General features: G+C 36.3%; 1 protein-coding gene and 1 long non-coding RNA gene across 12 annotated transcripts in view; one reads left to right on the top strand and one right to left on the bottom strand.

Annotated features, from left to right (window-relative positions):
• SPATA5 (spermatogenesis associated 5) overlaps window positions 1–22,021 on the top strand; it is a 405,297-nt gene that overhangs the window by 120,215 nt on the left and 263,061 nt on the right. Inside the window, exon 14 of one of the 11 annotated variants that reach the window (XM_021938777.2) lies at window positions 5,271–5,323. The exons of the other annotated variants lie outside the window; for them this stretch is intronic. Coding sequence (XP_021794469.1) covers window positions 5,271–5,310 — 40 coding nt within the window. The 3' untranslated portion in view covers window positions 5,311–5,323. The remainder of the gene's footprint in view (window positions 1–5,270; window positions 5,324–22,021) is intronic. 11 annotated transcript variants of the gene reach the window in all.
• LOC110743329 lies at window positions 1,161–21,415 on the bottom strand. The gene is made up of 3 exons (XR_002522191.2): window positions 21,389–21,415; window positions 1,568–1,641; window positions 1,161–1,250 (listed from the first exon to the last, which is right to left on the bottom strand). It is a non-coding gene; the product is annotated as an uncharacterized LOC110743329 (long non-coding RNA).

The following is a 22,021-nucleotide window of genomic DNA, read 5'->3' as shown; positions in this document are numbered from 1 at the left end:
AGTTTGCCTGCATTTTACATGTACCATGAAAATTTTCATAAGTAATGCTTTAACTCAGAGCAATGTATGTTGGCTAGCCTTCTTTTTTCGGCTTTCTTACAAGCCAGTTTTGACTGTGGGTGTGTGAGAAGGTAGATTTTAAGAAAATGAGGCCGGGAATGGTGACTCAGACCTGTAATCCCAGCACTTTGGGAACCTGAGGTGGGTGTATCGCGAGGTCAGGAGATTGAGACCATCCTGGCCAGCATGGTGAAACCCTGTCTCTACTAAAATACAAAAAATTAGCTGGGTGTGGTGGCGCGTGCCTGTAGTCCCAGCTACTCAGGAGGCTGAGGCAGAGGAATTGCTTGAACCTGGGAGATGTAGGTTGCAGGGAACTGAGATTGCGCCACTGCACTCCAGACTGGGCGACAGGGCGAGTCTGTTTCTCAAAAAAAAAAAAAAAAAAAAAAAAAGTGAACAAATTTACGTGCCTACTATTTGGGACTTGTTATGATACTTTAGATGTATACTAGGAAAAAGTATTTTAAAATTAAAAATGAATATATAAGATGCTGGTGTATAATTTGGGTGGGGCATTTTATTTTATTGGAGGAGTTAGTAAATTCATGTATTCTGTGGGATTTTTAGTACTGAAAAATAGAACCAGTATAATAATTACCATAATGGGAGTGAGGTTTCTTAAAAATAGGGGTAAGCACATTTTTTTCTGAAACAGATCAGTTAGTAAATGTTTTCAGGTTTTTGGGCCATATAGTCTCTGTTACCACTATTCATCTCTGTTGCTGTAGTGCAAAAGCAGCCATGGAAAATATGTAATCAAATGAGAAAACGGTTGGTCAGATTTGGTCTGTGCCTATAGTTTGCCTACCCCAGTTTTAAGATACCATAATATTCTTTTGATCTGTGGTCCTATATGTCTTTTGAATAGGAATAATTTGGAAAGGGGGCTTGACTTTTGAAGGGAAAAGAGAGTTAATGCTTTGGGAATGTCTGGCTTATATATTAGCTGAACATTTTCCCCTACTGTGTTGCCTTTGTCTAGCAGATAATAAAGTTTTATGAAATCATTTCATTATGTTAGTGATTAAACATTTGTATTTAAACTTTTTCATAGAGTTGTTTTTGATTTCCTAGGATGTCAGTTTTATGGATTTTGTTTCCTACTGAAGCTTTGAAAGTCAGCCAAGAATATTTCTCAGTTCATAAAACATTTTCACTATGCTTTTCTCCAGCCAGCTTTCAATGATCTGTGGAAATAAAGAACAAAGACAGTATGGGTAATAGGAATGCAAAGAATTATCATCACCTAATCTTCAGCATTAATTACAGCCACTGTTTCCTCCTACAACAAATAGCAAATTGGAAAAGTTTGAGTTTCACTGCCTTTTATTTAGAAGTACCTGATTGGAGGTGTCAATTATACATTTCTAAATATGAATATTTATTAAAAGTAATGAATTAAATAGCTGCACATAGATGCTACATAATGACAGCATAGAATCACAATTTTAAAACTCAAAAGGACCTGTGTATATATTATTTAAATTTGCTCCCTCATTCATACCTGCCAACAAGAATGAAATCTTCATGGAAATGAAAATGTCTTCATCCTCTTACCTCAGATGTCCACTATAGCACCTGGCAAAGATGCACACAGGTAGTTTTTTGAATAAGGGAATAGAAACTCAGAGAAACTAGAGATTATGATCGCTCTGCTGGTTATTCAGAGTTCGACTTAGTACCATATATGAACAAATTTTCTTTTAAAATTTGAACTTTTAAATTTAAACTGAGACTCTTACAGAATTTTTTCTCCTGCATTAATATTCATAGAAGCATCATCATCTTCATGGTAAGAAATCATTGGTAAGCTTTGGAATAATTCACCTCTCAAAGAACTCCAAAAAGAATTAATGAAGTGCTAAGCCATGTTAAAAATATTTAATGGTTTGTGAACACACTAAATTTAAAAGTGAGTTTGACTCACAAAACTTTGGCAGTGCGCCAAGTATACAGAAATGATAGATAGATATTCTTTTTAATGTAGCTGTTAGCAGCAGTAATTAAAGGCCAACAAAGGATAGCAGCAGTGGTGAGCATCATACATTTTAGGCCAGTGAGAACACATTTTGAAAAAGATTGCTGCCATCCATGGTATATTAATTAATTTGTAGAAAGGTCTCCATGTTAGTCTCTGCACAAAAGGCCATTCAGTCACTCTTATTTTATTGTAGGGTAATTTAACAGTCTTTTTTTTTTTGCATAAGCAAGCACCTAAGTCAGTAGGTTCCAAATCCTGTGTTTCTACAACCATACTTAGAGCACATAAATAATTATCCTGTATTATCAAGAACAAATGCTGTATAGAATCCTGTGGCACCCTCTTACCAAACAAAAGCTGAGTTGACTGGGAATACACAAAGAAAGAGGGTAGGTAGAAAAAAAACAGATGAAGAGAACTTTTGATATAGATTCAATAAACCAAAGAAATATGGATTTTCTTTTTATTGGCCTATTTCCTGAGTCAAGCATTTCTGCATCAGAGCACAGAATCTTACAGTATGTTGTTAATAATATTTTGTCTATTTTAGAAGGATTTACTTAAAAAATTTTTTTAATTATAAAAATATTTGAAAAGTATAAACATATTCTTATCTGGAAATTTTAGCTATGTAAAATAAATAATTACTTGAGGAATTTGAGAAGCTAAGCAATTACTACATTTGAACAACTAAAACAGTTAAGACTAAAATGTGAAGTACTCTAATTACCAATGTCTTAACAATCTCCTAGTAATATAGTAACAAAATCTCTATTAGGAGTGTATTAAAGGCTGACTGTTCTGGGCATGCCTCATAGTTATGAAGTATTTCAGAGGAGCAGTTCTGATCTTAGTATTTGCTCGGTGGTTTTCATGGCAAAATTTAACGAAGTTTGATACTCTGAACCATATTGTAAGTAAGGCTAAGTAAGGAACTGACTGTTAATCTGGATGCGTCTGTTGACCTGTGCTGTTTGAAGCTTCTGAAAATCTTCTACCAGACATCACATTCTTGCTTTATTTCAGCAAATATTTATGTGTCACACACCTGTTAGTTTAATTTACAACTTTAAAAGATTTAAAAGGTATCTTCATTATGCAATTACAGTACTGACACTACAATGACTGAAAATTAATATTTAATTAATTTTTATAATTATAATTATTATAATGCCCCAAACTGCTATCTATTGATGTTTTCTTTGTGCTAAGTACTATGCTAGATCCTTTATATGTTTTATTTAATTTTGAGGAAGTGTCTTAGTCCCCTTGGGCTGTTATAACAGCATAGTTTAGTCTGAGTGGCTTAGAAACAAAAAGTTTGTGACAGTTCTGGAGGTTGTGAACTCCAAGATCAAGGTGCTGTCACATTTGATATCTGGTGAGGGCTGCTTCCTTCTTTATAGAATGCCATCTTCTTACTGTGTCCTTATATGGGGAAAGGGGCAAAGGAGCAGTCTGGGGACTTTCTTACAAGAGTACTAATTCCATACATGAGGTCTCCACCTTCATGACCTAATTACCTCCCAGAGATCCACCTTCAGATACCATCACTTTGGGGGTTAGATTTCAACATAGGCATTTTGGGAAGAGACAAATATTCAGTCACAGTCACCAGGCAAGTAAGATACTTGGCATGTTTTGACTGAGAAAACTGAGGCTCACAGACAACAAACAAGGTGAAAAGTTGCCGTTTGAACCCAAGCATGTTAAATATCAAAGTCCTTTCCCAAATTCAAAGCAGCCTTCCCAATGAGTACTAGTCAGTGAAGGTTTATTGGTTTTCTTTGGGTTATTGTTTCTTATGATTATTTAGATTCTTATTTTTTACTTTACTATTTCTAGATCTGTGATATTAGGAAAATGGCACGTTTAAAAGCATTTAATCTGCTTAAATTTCTAGATAGTTTGCTGTCAGAAAATAAGTTTGAATTGACATATATTAATTTTCCTTATTATTTCTTGTGTTGGATTATGTTCATGGTATCAGTGTATGCAGGTTCAGGATTGAGAAAAAATTCTTTTCAAAAAATGTATTTTGGCCGGTGGTAAATTGAACTGTGAGTTTAAGAATCACTTGTTTGTCGGGCCGGCAGCGGTAGCTCACGCCTGTAATCCCAGCACTTTGGGAGGCCAAGGCAGGTGGCTCACCTAAGATTGGGAGTTCAAGACCAGCCTGACCAACATGGAGAAACCCCATCTCTACTAAAAATATAAAATTAGCCAGGCATGGTGGCAGGCGCCTGTAATCCCAGCTACTCAGGAGGCTGAGGCAGGAGAATCACTTGAACCCAGGAGGCGGAGGTTGCAGTGAGCCGACATTGCGCCATTACACTCCAGCCTGGACAACAAGAGCGAAACTCCGTCCGCCCCCCAAAAAGAATCACTTGTTTCTTTTATCCTGTGTTTGAATCAAAACTATACAAATGTAATGAAAATTGTCTGTGTTAGTGTGGAATTTTTACTGGGAAATCATGGCAAAATGGAAAAATACATGCTTTTATGTCACTCCCTGTTAACAGTTTATACAAATATGCAGTTACATAGAGTGCATGCAGCTTTTACATCTCTATAATAGCTGACAAAGGTAACTTGTGTGTCTTTCTGCCTTTATAGGATATCTTATTAATCTAAAATAGGTTCCTGCTGAATGTTGATCATAATCTGAAATCTAGTTTATCATGTAGGTGATAAGCTAGATTACTCAAGACATTATTGATTTTGGACATGTATCAAACGGGTTTTGCTTTCATATTTTTCAACATATTTCTTCGTTGTTAAATATTTCTTCAGTACAGCTTCCTTTCAACTGTAATAAATATGAGCTTTTATTTTTCTTCTAGAGTACTGATTAAAAGATGGCTGTAGTAGATATTTCAGCTTTACTCTGGCACATTGGCGTATTTGGCTTACAAAATTTTAAAAACGTATTTCTGATGGAATGAGTATAGGCTCTGGAACCAAGTAAATATGTGTTTAAATCCCAACTCTTTTATTTGCTAGTTGTGGAATCTTAAGCCATTCAACCTTTCTATCTCAGTTTTTTAATGGCCCTCACAGCAGTATTTACCTTATAGCACTATTATTGGGATTAATGAACTAATACCTGTAAGGCATGACACAGAGCAACTTAAACATGTGTCACCTCTTATTAATACAGTGACTGGGAAGTAGGTATTCGATGAACAATAGGTAATCTTCATAATTACTTAATTTCCCCTCACAGCACTCTGTGGGAAGCCAGAATTCTGCATTTTCAAGACTAGAAGTGAGGCACAGGTAAACTTCCTGGTGTAAACAGAATTATATACTGAGCTTTATTAATGCTGCAAAAAAATGGTTCATCAGAAACAAGGAGGTTTAATTTTGATTATGGGAATCAGATATCTTTTGAGGAGATTATTTTTAAAACAGTCCAAAAAAGTGAGCAAGAAACTTTAAGAAATCCTTGATGTTGTTAGACTCTCTTAAATATTTGTCAAAATGTAATTGTCAGCTGTGTAACATAGCTGGAATTTTAAACATCCATAATTTACCATAATTTTAAACATTATGGGAAAATGCAGTATGTGCACACAATATAATTTTGCTTTTCTCTAGAGCTGTTTTTCAAGAAGTCCAGTCTAACATGCATTTCTTTATTTCAAAAGTTTCATGATACTGGAAATTATTTATTCAAAATGCATTTGTTTATGGAAGAACCAACTTCTTTCCTAGGGATAGAGATTGTATTCTGTAGGTAAATTTATTACCATAATATTAACATGTTTTATTTGGAGTTATATGCGATGTTTGTGTTCACATTTTTTTAATTGACAAAAATTGTGTGTACAATGTGATGTTTTGCTATATGTATACATGTAAAATGATAACATAAAGCTAATTGACATCACCTCACATATTTGACACTCTTTGTGTGATGAGAACTTTTAAAATCTACTGTCTTAGCATTTTCAAATATGTAATACATTATAATTAATTATCGTTACCATGCTGTATGTCAAGCTTTTTAAGATGTTTAAACCATGAATTCCTATTCTTTTTTTTAAACTGAAAAAAAATATGGTTACATTCTCCTGCCTATCTCCTTTTCTTTCTTCTTTCTCTTAAGGAAATGATGTTAAAACATTTTAGTTTTTTCATAACTTATAAGCTGTATTTTTATTATAGATTTTTACTTTTTGAAATAGTATTGACAAAAATGATGTTTTAAAATAATTTTATTCTTCATGAATTATAACTTGTTTAAGTATTTGTATACATGCTTAGAATTCTTAAAAATATTAATTTGTCTCTCCTGTTTTTTATTCTTACAAAATATCAAGGAACTAGAATAATGTTATCATCTTCAAGGTATTTATGCAGTGAAAATGTAATTCATACTCCTCCCAAACTTTGCTATGGAAAGGGAGAATATTTTTAGAAAGAATCTTCTTTTATATGTTGCTTCCTGTCCAAACTCATTTTCTCTCAGGTGGTTCTGCTCATTACTACTTCTTTGTCAAAGAAAACTAACTCTCAAGTATATAGGTTTCTTAATCTTAGTAATTTATTTTGAAAGAAGTTCACATTGGATTTGTCAGGTCAACTAAAGAAAGGAAAACCAAAACAGTATCTAAAACATTTAGATGTATTGTTGACATTTTTAATCAGTGAACATTTACAAGTGTGTATGCAAACAAGTAGTACCATAACATCTACAGTTTTTGTTTCTAGGATAATTCATAATTAGGACTCAGAAACGCCGTGTTTGTATCTGTTTTACTCTTAGTCACTGATTGCAGAAGTTATTTTGCATAGATAATTTTTGGAATAAATCTTAAATGTAAATGGTGGTCACAGACTGTTATCTTTAGTTAGCAGTAATTTTATTGCCTTCAGCATTTCAGAGTTTTGAGTCCATTCTTGATCCCTTTGATTTCTTTCAATAGTTTTGGGACATTCTCAGGTAGTTTTTTTTTTTGGCAGAGTCTCGCTCTGTTGCCCAGGCTGGAGTGTAGTGGCACGAACTTGGCTTACTACAGCCTCCGCCTCTCAGGTTCAAGCAATTCACCCTGCCTCTGCCTCCTGAGTGGCTGGGATTACAGGCACCCACCACCACGCCTGGCTCATTCTCGTATTTTTTAATAGAGATGGAGTTGCGGAATGTTGGCCAGGGTAGTCTTGAACTGCTGACCTCAGGTGATCCACCCATCTTGGCCTTCCAAAGTGCTGGGATTACAGGCATGAGCCACCGCGCCCAGCCTCAGGTAGTATTTTTTAAGATATGGCTTTTTATTCCCTTCTCTCATAAGGGACTCCAATTATACATTTTTTAAGGCCTTTCCACTGGGTTCCATATGTCTTTGGCACTCTATTCTGTTTCCATTCTTTTTTTTTTTTTTCATTTTGTGTATTCATTTGGATGCTTTCTAGTAACCATTCTTCCATTTTAAGAATCCTCTGTTCTGTATTCACTAATCTTCCATTAACCCTATCTTTTGAGTTCTTAATTTTATTTATTATAGTTTTTAGGTTTAGGATTTCCCTTTGATGGTTTTCTTATGGATTCCAAGTCCCTGGTGAAATTCAGCTTTTTAAAAATTTTACTGTAGTTCATGTGAATTTTTGTTTTTACTATATTAGCCCTATCTCTTGCCAGATTGTATTTCAACTTGTTTCACAGATTGTAATTCACTAGGATCTCTCCTCTTCTTAAGAGAAAATTAAAAGGGAGATGGGATTAAAGCTGAATGATACTCTAGGAAGCCTTTTTCAAAAAATTTCTTCTTTCATTTATAGAATGTAGGGTTTTGAGGAATGGGATGAATAGAGATGTCTATGCTTTTGTTGAATACATGGTATTTGGGGCTCTTCTCAATTGTTCCATGTCTTTTTTGGGGGGGGGAGGTGGGATGGTGTCTTGCTCTGTCACCCAGGCTGGATGGAGTGCAGTGGCGACATCTTGGTTCACTGCAACCTCTGCCTCCTGGGTTCAAGCCATTCTCCTGCCTCAGCCTCCTGAGTAGCTGGGATTACAGGCGCATGCCACCATACCCAGCTAATTTTTTTTTTTTTTTTTAGTAGAGATGGGGTTTCACCATGTTGGTCAGGCAGGTCTCGAACTCCTGACTTTGTGATCCGCCTCCCTCGGCCTCCCAAAGTTCTGGGATTACAGGCATGAGCCACTGCGCCTGTCCTGTTTTATCTCTTTATAATCACTGTTTTTACTGTAGCTTAATGCCTTGTGTTGAGTTGAGCATCTAAAGCAATTAGGATATTGGTAATGTTTCTGTTTGTGAAATGATTTACCCAATCTTGGCTCACTGCAACCTTCGCCTCCCAGGTTCAAGCGATTCTCCTGCCTCAGCCTCTCACGTAGCTGGGATTGCAGGCGCCCGCCACCATACCTGGCTAATTTTTGTATTTTTTAGTAGAGGCAGGGTTTCACCATTTTGCTGAACCTGGTCTCAAACTCCTGACCTCAAGTGATCCACTTGCTTTGGCCTCGCAGAGTGCTGATTTACCCATTCTTAAAGTAACTTTAGATGAGTACATGTTAACAGAATGGGATGATAGTGTGTCAATGAGCTGTCAGCACTTAAAAAATGCCATTAGAAAGCTTCCTGAACTGGCCGGCCACTGTGGCTCACGCCTGTAATCCTAGCACTTAAGGAGGCTGAGGCAGGTGGATCATCGTTTGGGAGTTCGAGACCAGCCTGACCAACATGGAGAAACCCCATCTCTACTAAAAATACAAAATTAGCTCAGCGTGGTGGCACATGCCTGTAATCCAAGCTACTGGGGAGGCTTAGGCAGGAGAATCAATTGAACGCGGGAGGCAGAGGTTGCAGTGATCCGAGATCGTGCCATTGCACTCCAGCCTGGGCAACAAGGGCAAAACTCCATCTCAAAAAACAAACAACAATAGCAACAACAAAGAAAGCTCCCTGAACTGGGTGCAGTGGTTCATGCCTATAATCTCAGCACTTTGGGAGGCAAAAGTGGGAGGATCTCATGAGCCCAGCAGTTCCAGACCAGCCTGAGCAACGTGAGACTCCCATCTCTATAAAAAATTTTTAAAAATTAGCCAGGCATGGTGGTGCACACCTATAGTTCCAGCTACTTGGGAGGCTGAGGCAAGATCACTTGAGCCCAAGTGTTTGAGGCTGCAGTGAGCCAAGATGGCACCACTACACTCCAGTCTGAGCGACAGTGAGACCCGATCTCAGATTAAAATGGCTGCATGAACGGTTTTTTTCTTACCTGTGATTTAAAACAAATTCAAAATGAAAAACAGTTATATGATTTTAGTTTTTCCTTATTTTCTGATGAGTTCTCATGTAAAAACTGCTTATAATAAAGGTTAGATATGATATTCTTTTAACTTAGTTATCTGTTAATGTGTACAGTAATTTATGTTTACAACATTAATCCTAGGGTTTAAGATACAAAATTATTTTTTAATTATATGATGAAAATTTATATACATTTAGATTGCCTTTATTTATTTATATATATATATATATTTTAGAGATGGAGTGAGTCAGTCTCTTAGCCTTTTTTTTGGGTCGGGGGTGATAAACAAGTAAACATAGAAGAGAGTACCAGTCAATATATATTCAGTGACATTTTATATCTTGGGTTAGGGATTTTTTTTCCCCTCTTAAAGGAGAATTTTTGCTTTTGACCCCCAAAAGAAATCAATGTAGAAATAAAGATAACTGCAACATTGTCTTTAGCCTTATTTTGAACTCAGGCATATCTACTGAGTACTATCTATTATCTACTGAACTCAGGCCGATCTATCTTTAAAATACTTCCATCTAGATGTTTCAGAAGTACCACAGATTTATACTTGTTTTTTCTGGTGCAGTAGTTATTCTACCCAAGATCATTTTGGGGAAACTCAAACCCTGTGCTCTGTGTGTGTGTGTGTGGGGGGGGGGGGGGGGGGTATGTGGGGGTGTAAATGAAATTTTTTTTTTTTTTTTTTTTTGGGACAGAGTCTCGCTTTGCTGCCCAGGCTCGAGTGCAGTGGCGTGATCTCGACTCACTACAAGCTCCGCCTCCTGAGTTCACACCATTCTCTTGCCTCAGCCTCCTGAGTAGCTGGGACTACCGGCGTATGCCACCACACCCAGCTATTTCTTTGTATTTTTAGTAGAGACGAGGTTTCACCATGTTGGCCAGGATGGTCTCAATCTCCTGACCTTGTGATCTGCCCGCCTTGGCCTCCCAAAGTGCTGGGATTACAGGCGTGAGCCACCATGCCCGGCCCCTTTTTTTCCGTCTTAAAACCACTTACTGGCTCTGTTACCTGCATGATATCTAAGTCAAGAACTGTGAAAGATCTGAGATTTTGTTATACTTCAAGGCTAACAAGTAGCCTTCCACCATTTCATGGATACTGGCAGAAACCATGAGGCTCACGGGTCAGAAACAAATGAGTTCATTATTCACAGCACAGCAAGCAGCAAGAATATCTGTATGTTTGTATCAGTTCCTCCTTTACACTGCATCCAAAAGAGGTGATGCATATGGGCCATATGGATATCCGCACATCTGGTAGGTTGCATTACAGGAGAGGAATCCCACTCTTGGTTAACTCAGATCTTTTATATTGGGAAGTAAGGTTGCTTGCCCTTTGCCCCTGAGGGAGGTAGATAAACTGTGTAGCTTCCAAAGCTCTAACCAAACCTGCTCTTTGCTCTGGAGGGAGACATTATTTCTTGTTTTTGTTCTTCACCGTTTTAAGTGTACAATTCAGTGGTACTTCAGTACGTTTACAATATTATGCAGCCATCACCACTAATTCCAGAACATTTCCATCACCCCAGTTCGTGCCTTGCTCATAAGACTGAAGAAATGTGAAAGACCCATGGAGAATTGTCTCCCAAAACACACATTATCTGTAAGAGAAAATCATATCTTATATAGATTATATTAATGACAAAGTAGCATGGGAGAGGGGAACAGAAGTGGATTGGACGATTCATTTAAAAGCAGGGATCATTCTAGTTAAGGCACTTGAATGGGCATTAGGTGACAATTGTCATGTCTTTTCTGCTAGATTGTTCCTGATTTTTTCTCTGTGTGCACCTGATTTAATGCTTTTCTTCATCTAGCACATTATCTTTTGTATATCTGACATTGAACATTTGTTTGTTAAACCACCAAAAAGTTTCAAATAAGAGAAATCTGTTTTGACTGTTGGAAGGCAGAGACAGCACAAGATCAGCCTGTTCTGCTGAAGTTGTAGTTCAACCTTAATGAATGTCAAGGAATGAAAGATTGTGCATATGAGGTGTGTAGTATTAGCAGTGTTTGTGAAATCATATACCCAGTAGTACAAAACACTGATTTTGCTGCTTTTGAATGTGCACCTAAAAACATTATTTTTGTGCATTAATAATAGCTAATCAATGTTTGGAACTGAGACTTTTGTCTGGAATCATATAGAGGTAAACAGCATGGATTTACATAGGCTTAGTAGAAGAACTAATTTTAAAATAAATGGTCACATCATAAGACCCAAGTCAGGTTATCAATAAATATTTATAAGTGTCTGTAACGTGCAAGGTCATGTCAGGTAATGTTCAGTAGTCTCCAACTTCAATCTAGAATGGAGATGGCTACCAAAAAGTACCTTTGGATTCCTAGGATGCACAGAGATTGACTCAGTGGGTTTGGTTGTTATCCTAGCATCTGTTTTTTAAAAGATTCATGGGTGCTTCTAAAGCACAGCAGGGTTTCTGAACCTTTGTTTCAGGATAGCTGAAAAACTTAGAGATGAGACATTAAAGCCCTTGTAGTACCAGTCTTCTAACAGCTACCTCCGACCAGTTCTTTGTTTAGCGTAAGGATTACCTTCACTTAGGGACTTTTTGAACTGTCCAGTGTCCTCCTTTGTGCTCTGATTTTCTTCTATTTTGCATTATTCAAGAAGTTGTCGTGTTGTTTATTACTGTTTTTATGAGGGGAATGGTGTTAGGAATGAGGGGTTCTCTTTATGCAACACTCCTTGAGGGAATAGGGACAGCCTACTTTAATCTTCCAATTTCTATTTCCTAAAATAGTGCCTGCCAGCTAGTGTTTGTTGAATGAATAAATTGAATTGAATGAATTGTTATACATTCTAATGAATTTATCCCCCTTATTTTTCTTCCAGTCTTCCTCCTGCCATGCCACAATGATCTTTGCCTAACATGAGATAAAACTTACTTAGCTACTTTTTTACTTGTTGGTAAGCTCAAGTAATACATTCACACTTTCCAGTAAGACACTTGGCCATCTTACTAATTCACTGGAAGAAAAAGAGAGGATATATATAATTAAGGATAGGATCTGACATTATTTGGATGTAGCTCCTGTTAGAAGGGAAAGCAAGCAATAGCATGCATAAATTAGATGTGGCATGTCCCAGGATTTTGTCTTTTGATGAAAGTAGGCCATTCCTTTGGAGCTATTTAGTTATGTTACATGAACTCCTGTAGGTAGGGCACAAAAACTAAAATAATTTTTGGTTTCTAATGGTGTAGTCAGTATTATCTAGTAGTGTAGTCAGGTTAACATTTTTTTTTTGTTGATGTGTAACCCTCACCAGTGCTAGGAGTATAACCCTCCTATTGATAAATCCAGTTGTTATTTTTTATTTCTTTACTTGACTCAGAAACATTTGACACAGTTAACTCCAGCTTTTTTTTTTTTTTTTTTTTTTTTTTTGAGATGCAGTTTTAGTCTTCTTGCCCAGGCTGGAATGCAGTGGCGAGGTCTCGGCTCACTGCAGCCTCCACTTCCCGGGTTCAAGCAATTCTCCTGCTTCAGCCTCATGAGTAACTGGGACTATAGGCGCATGCCACCACACCCAGCTAATTTTTTATATTTTTAGTAGAGATGAGGTTTTACCGTCTTAGCCAGGATGGTCTCAATCTCCTGACTTTGTGAGCCACCTGCCTCGGCCTCCCAAAGTGCTGGGATTACAGGCATGAGCCACCGCACCTGGCCAACTCCAACTTTCTTGAAACAGTATCCCCTTTATTCCTTGTTTTTCTTCCCTCTTCTCTGGTATCCCTAAAATTCATATATTAAAGCCATAACCCTCAATGTGATGGTATTTAGAGATGAAGCCTTTGGGAGGTAATTAGGATTAGATGAAGTCATAAGGGTAGTTCCCACATGATGGGATTAGTGCCTTTATAACAGGAGATAGCAGAGAGCTAGCGCTCTCTCTTGAGTTTGTGTTTTCACTCAGTCTGTGCCATCTGAGGACACAGCGAGAAGGCAGCCACCTGCAAGCCAATAAGAGAGCTCTCGCTAGAACTTGCCCATTCTGGCATGCTGACTTTGGACTTCCATCCACCTGAATGTGAGAAAATAATTTCTGTTGTTTATAACCACTCGAGTTATGTTATTTTGCTCTGGCAGCCCCAGCTGACTATTGCACACCCCTTCTCCTTTGCTAATTCCTCTACCACTTCCTGTACCTAAAATACTGGTATTAACATTCTGTTCATTATACGTTTACCTTTCTTCTCATGCTATACTTTTTCTAGGTGATCTATTTCCATTCTCCAGGTACCACCTTTATGACAAGGACTGGTACAATTTGTATTCACATTTTATACCTCTTTCTAAATCTAAATATCTAAATCTCCAGTTGTCCCACAGGACATCCCGCCATGTTTACAGTTAAAGTTTTTTTCCATCCAGTGACTCCATGGAGACATTAGTTTATTAGCCCTATTGATTGTATTTCCTTAATATTTCTCACATATATCCACTTTTGTCTCTTTTGCCATGATTTTGATTCAGACAGCTAACTATCCATCCTGGATTGCTCCAACATTTTTCTAATCGACTGACATCAATAATACGCTTAAATTTATTTATTTATTTCTAAATAGAGTTTTCTTTAAGAGTAGTTTTAGGTTCACACCAACATTGAGTGGAAAGTACATAGTTCTCTTATATATTCTGTCTCCAGAAACACACAGCCTCCCCAACTATTAACATCCTGTGGGACAGTGATAACATTTGTTACAATCTATAAACCTACATTGACACAATATTTTCACCCAAAGTCCGTAGTTAACATTAGGGTTAACTCTTGATGTTGTATATTTTGTGGGTTTGGATGAATGTGTAATAACATGTATCCGCCATTATACTGTAGTACAGAATAGTTCCACTGCATTAAAAATCCTTTGTGCCATCCCTATTCATCTCTGCCTCCTCCTTAACACCTGGCAACTGATCCTTTTATGTCTACGTAGTTTTGTCTCTTTTGGAATGTCCTATACATTCCTATGCAGTGTTCCTATAGTTGGAGTAATGCAATATGTAGTTTTTCCAGATTGGATTCTTTCATGTAGTAGTATGCATTTAATATTCCTCCATGCCTTCTCATAACTTGGTAGCTGATTTTCTTTTAGCACAGAATAATATTCCGTTGTCCGGACCTACCACAGTTCACCCATTCACCTATTGAAGGACATCTTGGTTGCTTCCAAGTTATGAAAACTGTGAATAAAGCTTCTAGGAACATCTGTGTGCAAGTTTTTGTGTGGACATAAGTTTTCTATTCCTTTTGATAAATATTCCGGAACGCAATTGCTGGAACCTATGGTAAGAGTATTTTTAGTTTTCTGAGAGTTTATTTTTGGAACTTCCAAACTATCTTCCAGATGGTTGTACCATTTTGTATTCCCATCAGCAGTGAATGAAAGTTTCTGTTGCTCCACAGCTTCATCAGCCTTTGGTGTTGGCAAATTTCCTGATTTGGGCCATTCTAATGGATGCGTAATGGTATTTTACTGTTTTTATTTGCCATTCCCTAATGATATATGATGTTGACCATCTTTTCATATGCTTGTTGGTTGCCTATTTTCTTTGGTGAAGTGTTTGTTCAGTTTTTGGCCCATTTTTTAATCTGCTTGTTTGCTTGTCGAGTTTTAAGAATTCTTTGTATGTTTTGGATAACAGTCTTTATCAGATGTCTTTCGCAGATATTTTCTCCCAGTCTGTGGCTTGCCTTCTCGTTTTCTTGATGGTGTCTTTTACAGAGCACAAGGTTTTTGTTTTAATAATGACCAGTTTATCAGTTGTTTTATTTGTGGAGGATGTCATTGCCATTGTACCTAAATAGTCATTTCCATACCCAAGGTCATCTTGGTTTTCTCTTATGCTGTCTTCTAGGTGTTTTATAGTTTATGTTTTACATGTAGGTCTGTAATCCACTCCGAGTCAGTTTTTGGAATAAGTGTAAGGAGTGTGTCTAGATTCATTTTTTTTGCATACGGATGTACACTTGTTCCAGCATCATTTGTTAAAAGGACCATCTTTGCTCCCTTGTATTGCCTTTGCTACTATGCCAAAGATCAGCCAGCCGTATTTATGTGGGTCTATTTCTAGGCTCTCTGTTCTGTTCTGTTGATCACTTTGTCTCTCTCTCTTTTTTTTTTTTTTTTTGCCAGTACCACACTGTTTTGATTACTGTCGCTCTATAGGTAGTCTTGAATTTGGATACTGTCAGTCCTGCAACTTTGTTCTTTTCCTTCAATATTGAATTAGCTATTCTGGATCTTTTGGCTTTCAGTATAAACTTTATAATGGGTTTGTCAATATTCACACAATAACTTGTTGGGATTTTGGTTGGGATTGCACTGAATCTATGGATCAAGTTGAAAAGAATTGACATCTTAACAGTGTTGAATCTTTCCATGAGTGTGGAATATCTCTTCACTTATTTAGATTTTCTCCATTTTTCTTTCATTAGTGTTTGTGTTTTTTCTCATATAGATTTTGTACAAATTTTGTTAGAGTTATAACTCAGTTTTTTGTGGTGCTAATGTAAACGATAATGTGGTTTTTAAATAATGTGTTTTTAATTTGAAACACTTTTTAATCCTTGTCTTGTTCTTAATCATAGCAGGAAAGCTTCTAATTTCTCACCATTAAGTACGATGTTAGCTGTAGGTTTTTTGTAGCTGTTCCTTATCAAATTGAGGAAATTCGGCTCTATTCCTAGTTTGCTGAGAGGTTTTTTTCTTTTTTTTAAACCAATAATGGGTATTGGATTTTGTGTCAAATATTTTCTTCATCTATTTATATAATTATGAGATTTTTTTTTCCTCAGTCTGTTGATGTGATGGATTAAATTAATGGATGTAATGTTACATCAGTTGTAACATCAATTGTAATGTAATATTTTCAAATGTTAAACTAGCCTTGTGTACCTGGAATAAATCCCACTTGGTTATGGCATATAATTATTCTTTTTTTCTTTGTATTTTTTTTTAAGAGACAGGGTCTCAGTCTGTCGCCCAAGCTGGAGTGTAGTGGCACAATCATAGCTCACTGCATTCTTGAACTCCTGGGCTAATGTAATCCTCCCACCTCATAATTATTTTTACATGTTGCTGGATTTGATTTGGTAAGATTTTGTTGAGGATTGTTGCATCTATGCTTATGGGCAATATTTGTGTGTAGTTTTCTTTTTTTGTGATATCTTTGTTTGGTTTTGGTATTCGTCTAATTGTGGCTTCATAAAATGAGTTAGGAAGTATTCCCTCTGCTTCTATTTTCTAAAAGAGATTAGAGAGCTGGTATAACTTTGTCCTTAAATGTTTGGTTGAATTCACCAGGAAACTATCTGGGTTTTGTGCTTTCTGTTTTGAAAGGTTATTAATTATTTATTTAATTTCTTTAACAGACACAGGCCTATTCAATTTGTCTATTCTTGTGTGGGTTTTGGCAGATTGAATTTTTTAAAGGAATTTATTCGTTTCATCTAGGTTATCAAATTTTGGGACATAGGATGTCTTCGTTTTTTAAAATTATCCTTTTAGTATGTATAAGATCTGTAGTGATGTGTCCTCTGTCATATCTGATATTAGGAATTTATGTCTTTTCTCTTTTTTTCTTAGATAGCCTGGATAGAGGCTTATTGATTTTATTGATTCTCTGAAAGATCCAACTTTTAGTTTCATTGTTTTTTTCTCTTTTTACTTCCTATTTTAGATTTCATTGATTTCTGCTCAAATTTTTATTATTTCTTTCGTTTTGCTTATTTTAGTTTGCTCTTCTGGTTGCTTAAGGTGGAAGCTTAGTATTGATTTTAGATCATCTTCTCTAATATATACATTCAATACTGTAAGTTTTGCTTTAAGTACTGCTTTCTCTGCATCGATAAATTTTGATAAGTTCTATTTTCTTTATATATTTATAGACAATAGAACTTTGATAAGTTCTATTTCTTTTTCTATATATTTATAGATATAGATCTATAAAACTAAATAGTATATCTATCAATGTGTGCGTGTGTGTGTGTGTGTGTGTGTGTGTATATTTAGAGAGAGAGAGAGAGAAAAAGAGAGACAGACAGGGTCTTACTCTGTTGTCCACACCACAGTGTAGTTGTGCAATCACAGCTCACTAAAGCCTCAACCTCCCTGGCTCGAGTGATCCTCCTGTCTCAGCCTCCCAACTAGCTACAACTACAGACATGCATCACCATGCTCAGCTGCATTTATTTTATTTTTTATGGAGATGGGGTCTCACTCTTTTGCTAAAGCAGGTCTCGAACTCCTGGCTTCAAGAAATCCTCCCACCTTGGCCTCCCAAAGTTCTGAGATTACAGGCGTGAGCTACTGCACCTGGCCTAAAAATTTTTTTAAATTTCTCTTGAAGTTTCTTTTTTGTCCTATGTATTACAAGTGTGTTGTTCAGTCTTTAAGTATTTTGGAATTTTTGTTTTTTAGCTGTTTGCTGTTAACTTTTAGTTTAATTCTATTTTGGTCTGAAAGCAGACATTCTATGATTTCTTTTAAATTTGTTCATGTGTGTTGTATGGACAAGAATGTGGTCTGTCTTAGTGAATGTTCTGAGTTTATGAAGAATGTGTTGGCTGTTTATAGATATAAGTTATATCCAGTTGAATTGCTATTTAGTTCAACTATGTTCTTACTAATTTTTTTTTTTTTTTTTTGCCTGTTGGATCTGTCTATTTCTAATAAAGGGATGTTGAAGTTTTCAGCTATAATAGCATATTCATCTGCTTCTCCTTGTAGTTCTATTAGTTTTTGCCTCACATGTTTTGCTGATTTGTTATTAGATGAATACACATTAAGGATTGTTCTGTCTTCTTAGACAGTTTACCCCTTTATCATTATATAATACCCCTTTTGGTCTCTGAGAATTTTGCATGCTTGAAGTCTGCTGTGTCTAGAATCAATATAGCCACTCCAGCTTTCTTTGGTTTACTGTTAGCATTGTACGTCTCTCTTCATTCTTTTATTTTTAAACTATATTTGTTTTTTATGGTAAAGTGGGTTTCTTGTAAACAATATATAGTTAGGTCTCTTTTTTTTATTCATTCAATCTCTGGTCTTTAATTGGTACATTTAGGCAATTGATGTGTAAAGTGATTATTGATATGGTTGGATTAATATCTACCATATTTGTTACTGTTTTCTATTAGTTGCCCTTGTTCTTCATTCCCATTTTTTCTTCTTCTCTTTCATGGCTTTAATTGAGCATTTTATGTTATTTTATCTCTTTTCTTAGACTGTAAAGTTTTTTGGGTTTTTTTGTTTGTTTTTCAGTTGTTAACCCTAAGTTTTGCAATATATTTCTACTTTCAAATAGCCCTGTTCACTTCACAGGTAGTGCAAGTACCTTATAATAACAAAATATTCCTAAGTTATCCTTCCCATGTCCCTTGTATCATTTTTGTCATTCATTTCACTTGTCCACAAACTATAGGTATCAAATACATTGTTCTTCTTATTTTGAACAAACTTTTGTTAGATCAGTTAAAAGTAGGAAAAGTGAAAGTTTTTATCTTCTTCATTTCTTCTTTCTCTTTCTTTATATAGATCAAAATTTCTGACCTATATTAGTTTTCTTCTTTCTGAAGAACTTTAAACATTTCTTGCAAGGCACGTCTACTGGCAACAAATTCCTTACTTTTATTTGAGAAAATTTTTCTCCTTCACTTTTGAAGGATGTTTTTGCAGGATATAAAATTATACATTGGTGGGTTTTTTCTCTCAATAATTTAAATATTTCATTTCACTTTCTTTTTGCTCACATGGTTTCTGAGGAGAAGTTAATGTAATTCTTGCTCTTCTGTAAGTAAGGTGGTCCCCACCCCTCGACATGTGACTTCTTAAAGGTTTTTGAAAAATCTTTGATTTTCTACCTATGTGTAGCTTTTTTTGTTTGTTTGTTTGTTTTTACATTTATTCTGCTCGGTGTTCCCTGGGCTTCCTGGATGTGTATCTGACATTAATCTGGGGAAATTCTCAGTGAATATTTCTTCAAATATTAGTTCTGTTCTCTGTGTGGTTTTATTATTGTTTTTTAAATCTAGTCCAGTATTTTGTTTTTATAAAGCTTTCTTTATCCTTGCATTTCAGTTTTGGAAGTTTGTATATACATATCCTTAAGTGCAGCGATTCTTTCCTCAGCTGTTTCCAGTTGACTAATGAGCCCATCAGATGTAATCTGTATTTCTGTTACAGTGCTTTTAATGTCTAGCATTTCTTTTTGATAGCATTTCTTTTTGATTCTCTCTTAGAATTTCCATCTCTCTGCTTACATTACTCATCGTTTTTTACTTGTTGTCTACTTTGTCCATTAGAATCCTTAACATGTTAATCATAGTTTTTAAAAAAATTGCTGGTCTGATACTTCTAGTGCTTCTGCCACATTTGACTTTGGTTTCGATGTGTACTCAATTTCTTCAAACTGTGGTATTTCCCTCTTAGTAGGCCTTGTAATCTTTCTTTGATAGCCAGACATGATATACAGGATAAAATGAACTGCAGTAAATGGGGCTTTAGTGATGTAATGGTAAGGTGTTGGGAAGAGTATTTGAAGGAGAGTTCCATGGTCCTATGATTAGGTCTCAGTCTTTTAGTTTGTCTTGGACTGTGAACTTAACAATTTTCTCCCCTTAGGTGGGACAGGATGGCTAGACGGAGCTGGAGTTTTTTATTTTCATTCTCCCATAGGAAAGGCTAGAGAGGGCTAAAGTTGGGTATTTCTCTTCTTCTGGGTCAGTTGGTCTCTAATAAAACCTCAATAACATAAGCTCTGGGAAAACATTTTCTCTTGAGGAGCAGTCCTTTTTAAGAAGAGAGTGCTCTAGTGTATTTCACAATGGGTATTTTTCTTTCCCCCTGCCTGAAGCACAGGGGGATTTTTCTCAGATCTTCACTGTGAGACGCTGGTGTAGTTCCTGAAGATAAAACTCACAAATGTGTGAGGGACCCCGCTCTACGACTCTCAGACTTGTCAAACACTGAACCCCCAGCAGTTTGTTAATTACATTTCTGGTTTTCCTACCCTGGCACTGGCTCTCATGGAGGTTTCTCTTTGTGGGTTTCTGCTCCAGAAAGTTGTGATTTTCTGTACCTGGGTTGTCTGTCTCTCCAATTTTGGGGGCAATGATTTGCCCTGTGACCTTACTAATATGATGGATCTAAGAAGAGTTGGTTTTTCAGTTTGTTAGCTTTTTACTTACTCTTAGGACAGAGTGAAGACTTCCAAGCTCTTAACATTCTGGGCCAGAAATTGGACCAATACTGTCCTTTTATTGTCTCTTCTCTACACTGCAAGCAACCATGGTGTTTCTCAAAAACACAGATGTGATTAGGTCATGTCTGTAGTTGAAACATCTCATTAACCGTAGCGTAAAATCCAAACTCCGTGATTTGGATAACAAGGTCTTTGTTATTCAGCCTTGGTTTATTTTTCTATACTATCTTTTATGTTTTCACTTTACTGTTATGCTGAGCCATTGTGCACTTTATCCAGTTTTTAGTATCCTGTGTTCTCTCTCTTTCCTTCTTTTCACCCTTTGTTTGCCTGATACTCACCAAGTTTTTAGGTTTTACCTTAGAAACCATCTTTCTTATGACAGCCCACCTTGACTCTCCTGAGACCAGTCCATATCACCTTCCTGAGTTTTTTCTGGTATAGAATCAAAAGTGATTCTCAGAGTAGATACAATTAAAGGCCTCTGATGTAATTTATTGGCAGCCTGAAATATTTACTATGCTTGTAGTAATTATGAAAGACCTCCTAAAGCTTTTGCCAACTGTGTTTCTACTTGACAGTTAAACTCTCATGTGGAAAAGTTATATTATGGAGAATCTTTTGAAGGGTGTTGATAGTGTTTGGCTCTGCGTCTCCACCCAGATCTCACATCCAATTGTAATCCCTGTATGTTGGAGGATCTAAGAAGATCCTCATGGTGGGAGGTGATTGGATCATGGGGGCAGATTTCCGCCTTGCAGTTCTCATGATAGTGAGTGAGATCTTATGAGATCTGATGATTTAAAAGTGTGTGGCACTTACCCCTTCTTGCTCTCTCTCTCTTTCCTCCTGCCATGTGAAGAAAGTCCTTGCTGCTGCTTCTCCTTCAGCCATAATTGTTAGTTTCCTGAGGTCTCCCGGTCATGCTTGCTGTTAAGTGGAATTGTGAATCAATTAATACTGTTCTCTTCATAAATTACCCAGTCTCAGGTAGTTCTTTATAGCAGTGTGAGAACGGTCTAATACAGACATAGAATCCATTTGTTTATAGTGTTCAATGTTTATTCTTACGTACAGTCAAATAAGCAAATTTGTGTACTGACAGAGTAGCTACTTGCACGAATTAGTGCCCGAAACAGTTCTCATTGACTTTGCAAGTACTCTTTAGTCCCATATATTTTAAATACTGGAGAAAACCATGTAAATTAATAAATTAGCATAGTGATTTGTATGACTACCTCGTGTGCATTTGATTAGTGTGAGTTAGCAGCTACTCTCCTGTGGATGCACTAAGTCAAATTTTTGAACTTATAATGCATGTTGAGGTCTAAATACTGTCATTTAGAGGTGCTGATTACCTTATTATTAAATATATTACATGATGATTATACTGAGGTACCTTTCTTTGTCACAGGTGCTAACAAAGCTATTGGGTGTGTGTCTCCTTCTACTTTA

Source organism: Papio anubis, chromosome 3 (assembly GCF_008728515.1).
Source record: "Papio anubis isolate 15944 chromosome 3, Panubis1.0, whole genome shotgun sequence".
In the NCBI taxonomy this organism is placed as follows: Eukaryota; Metazoa; Chordata; class Mammalia; order Primates; family Cercopithecidae; genus Papio; species Papio anubis.
The sequence above is the reverse complement of the archived record's forward strand: the minus strand, read 5'-3'. Positions and strand labels throughout refer to the sequence as shown.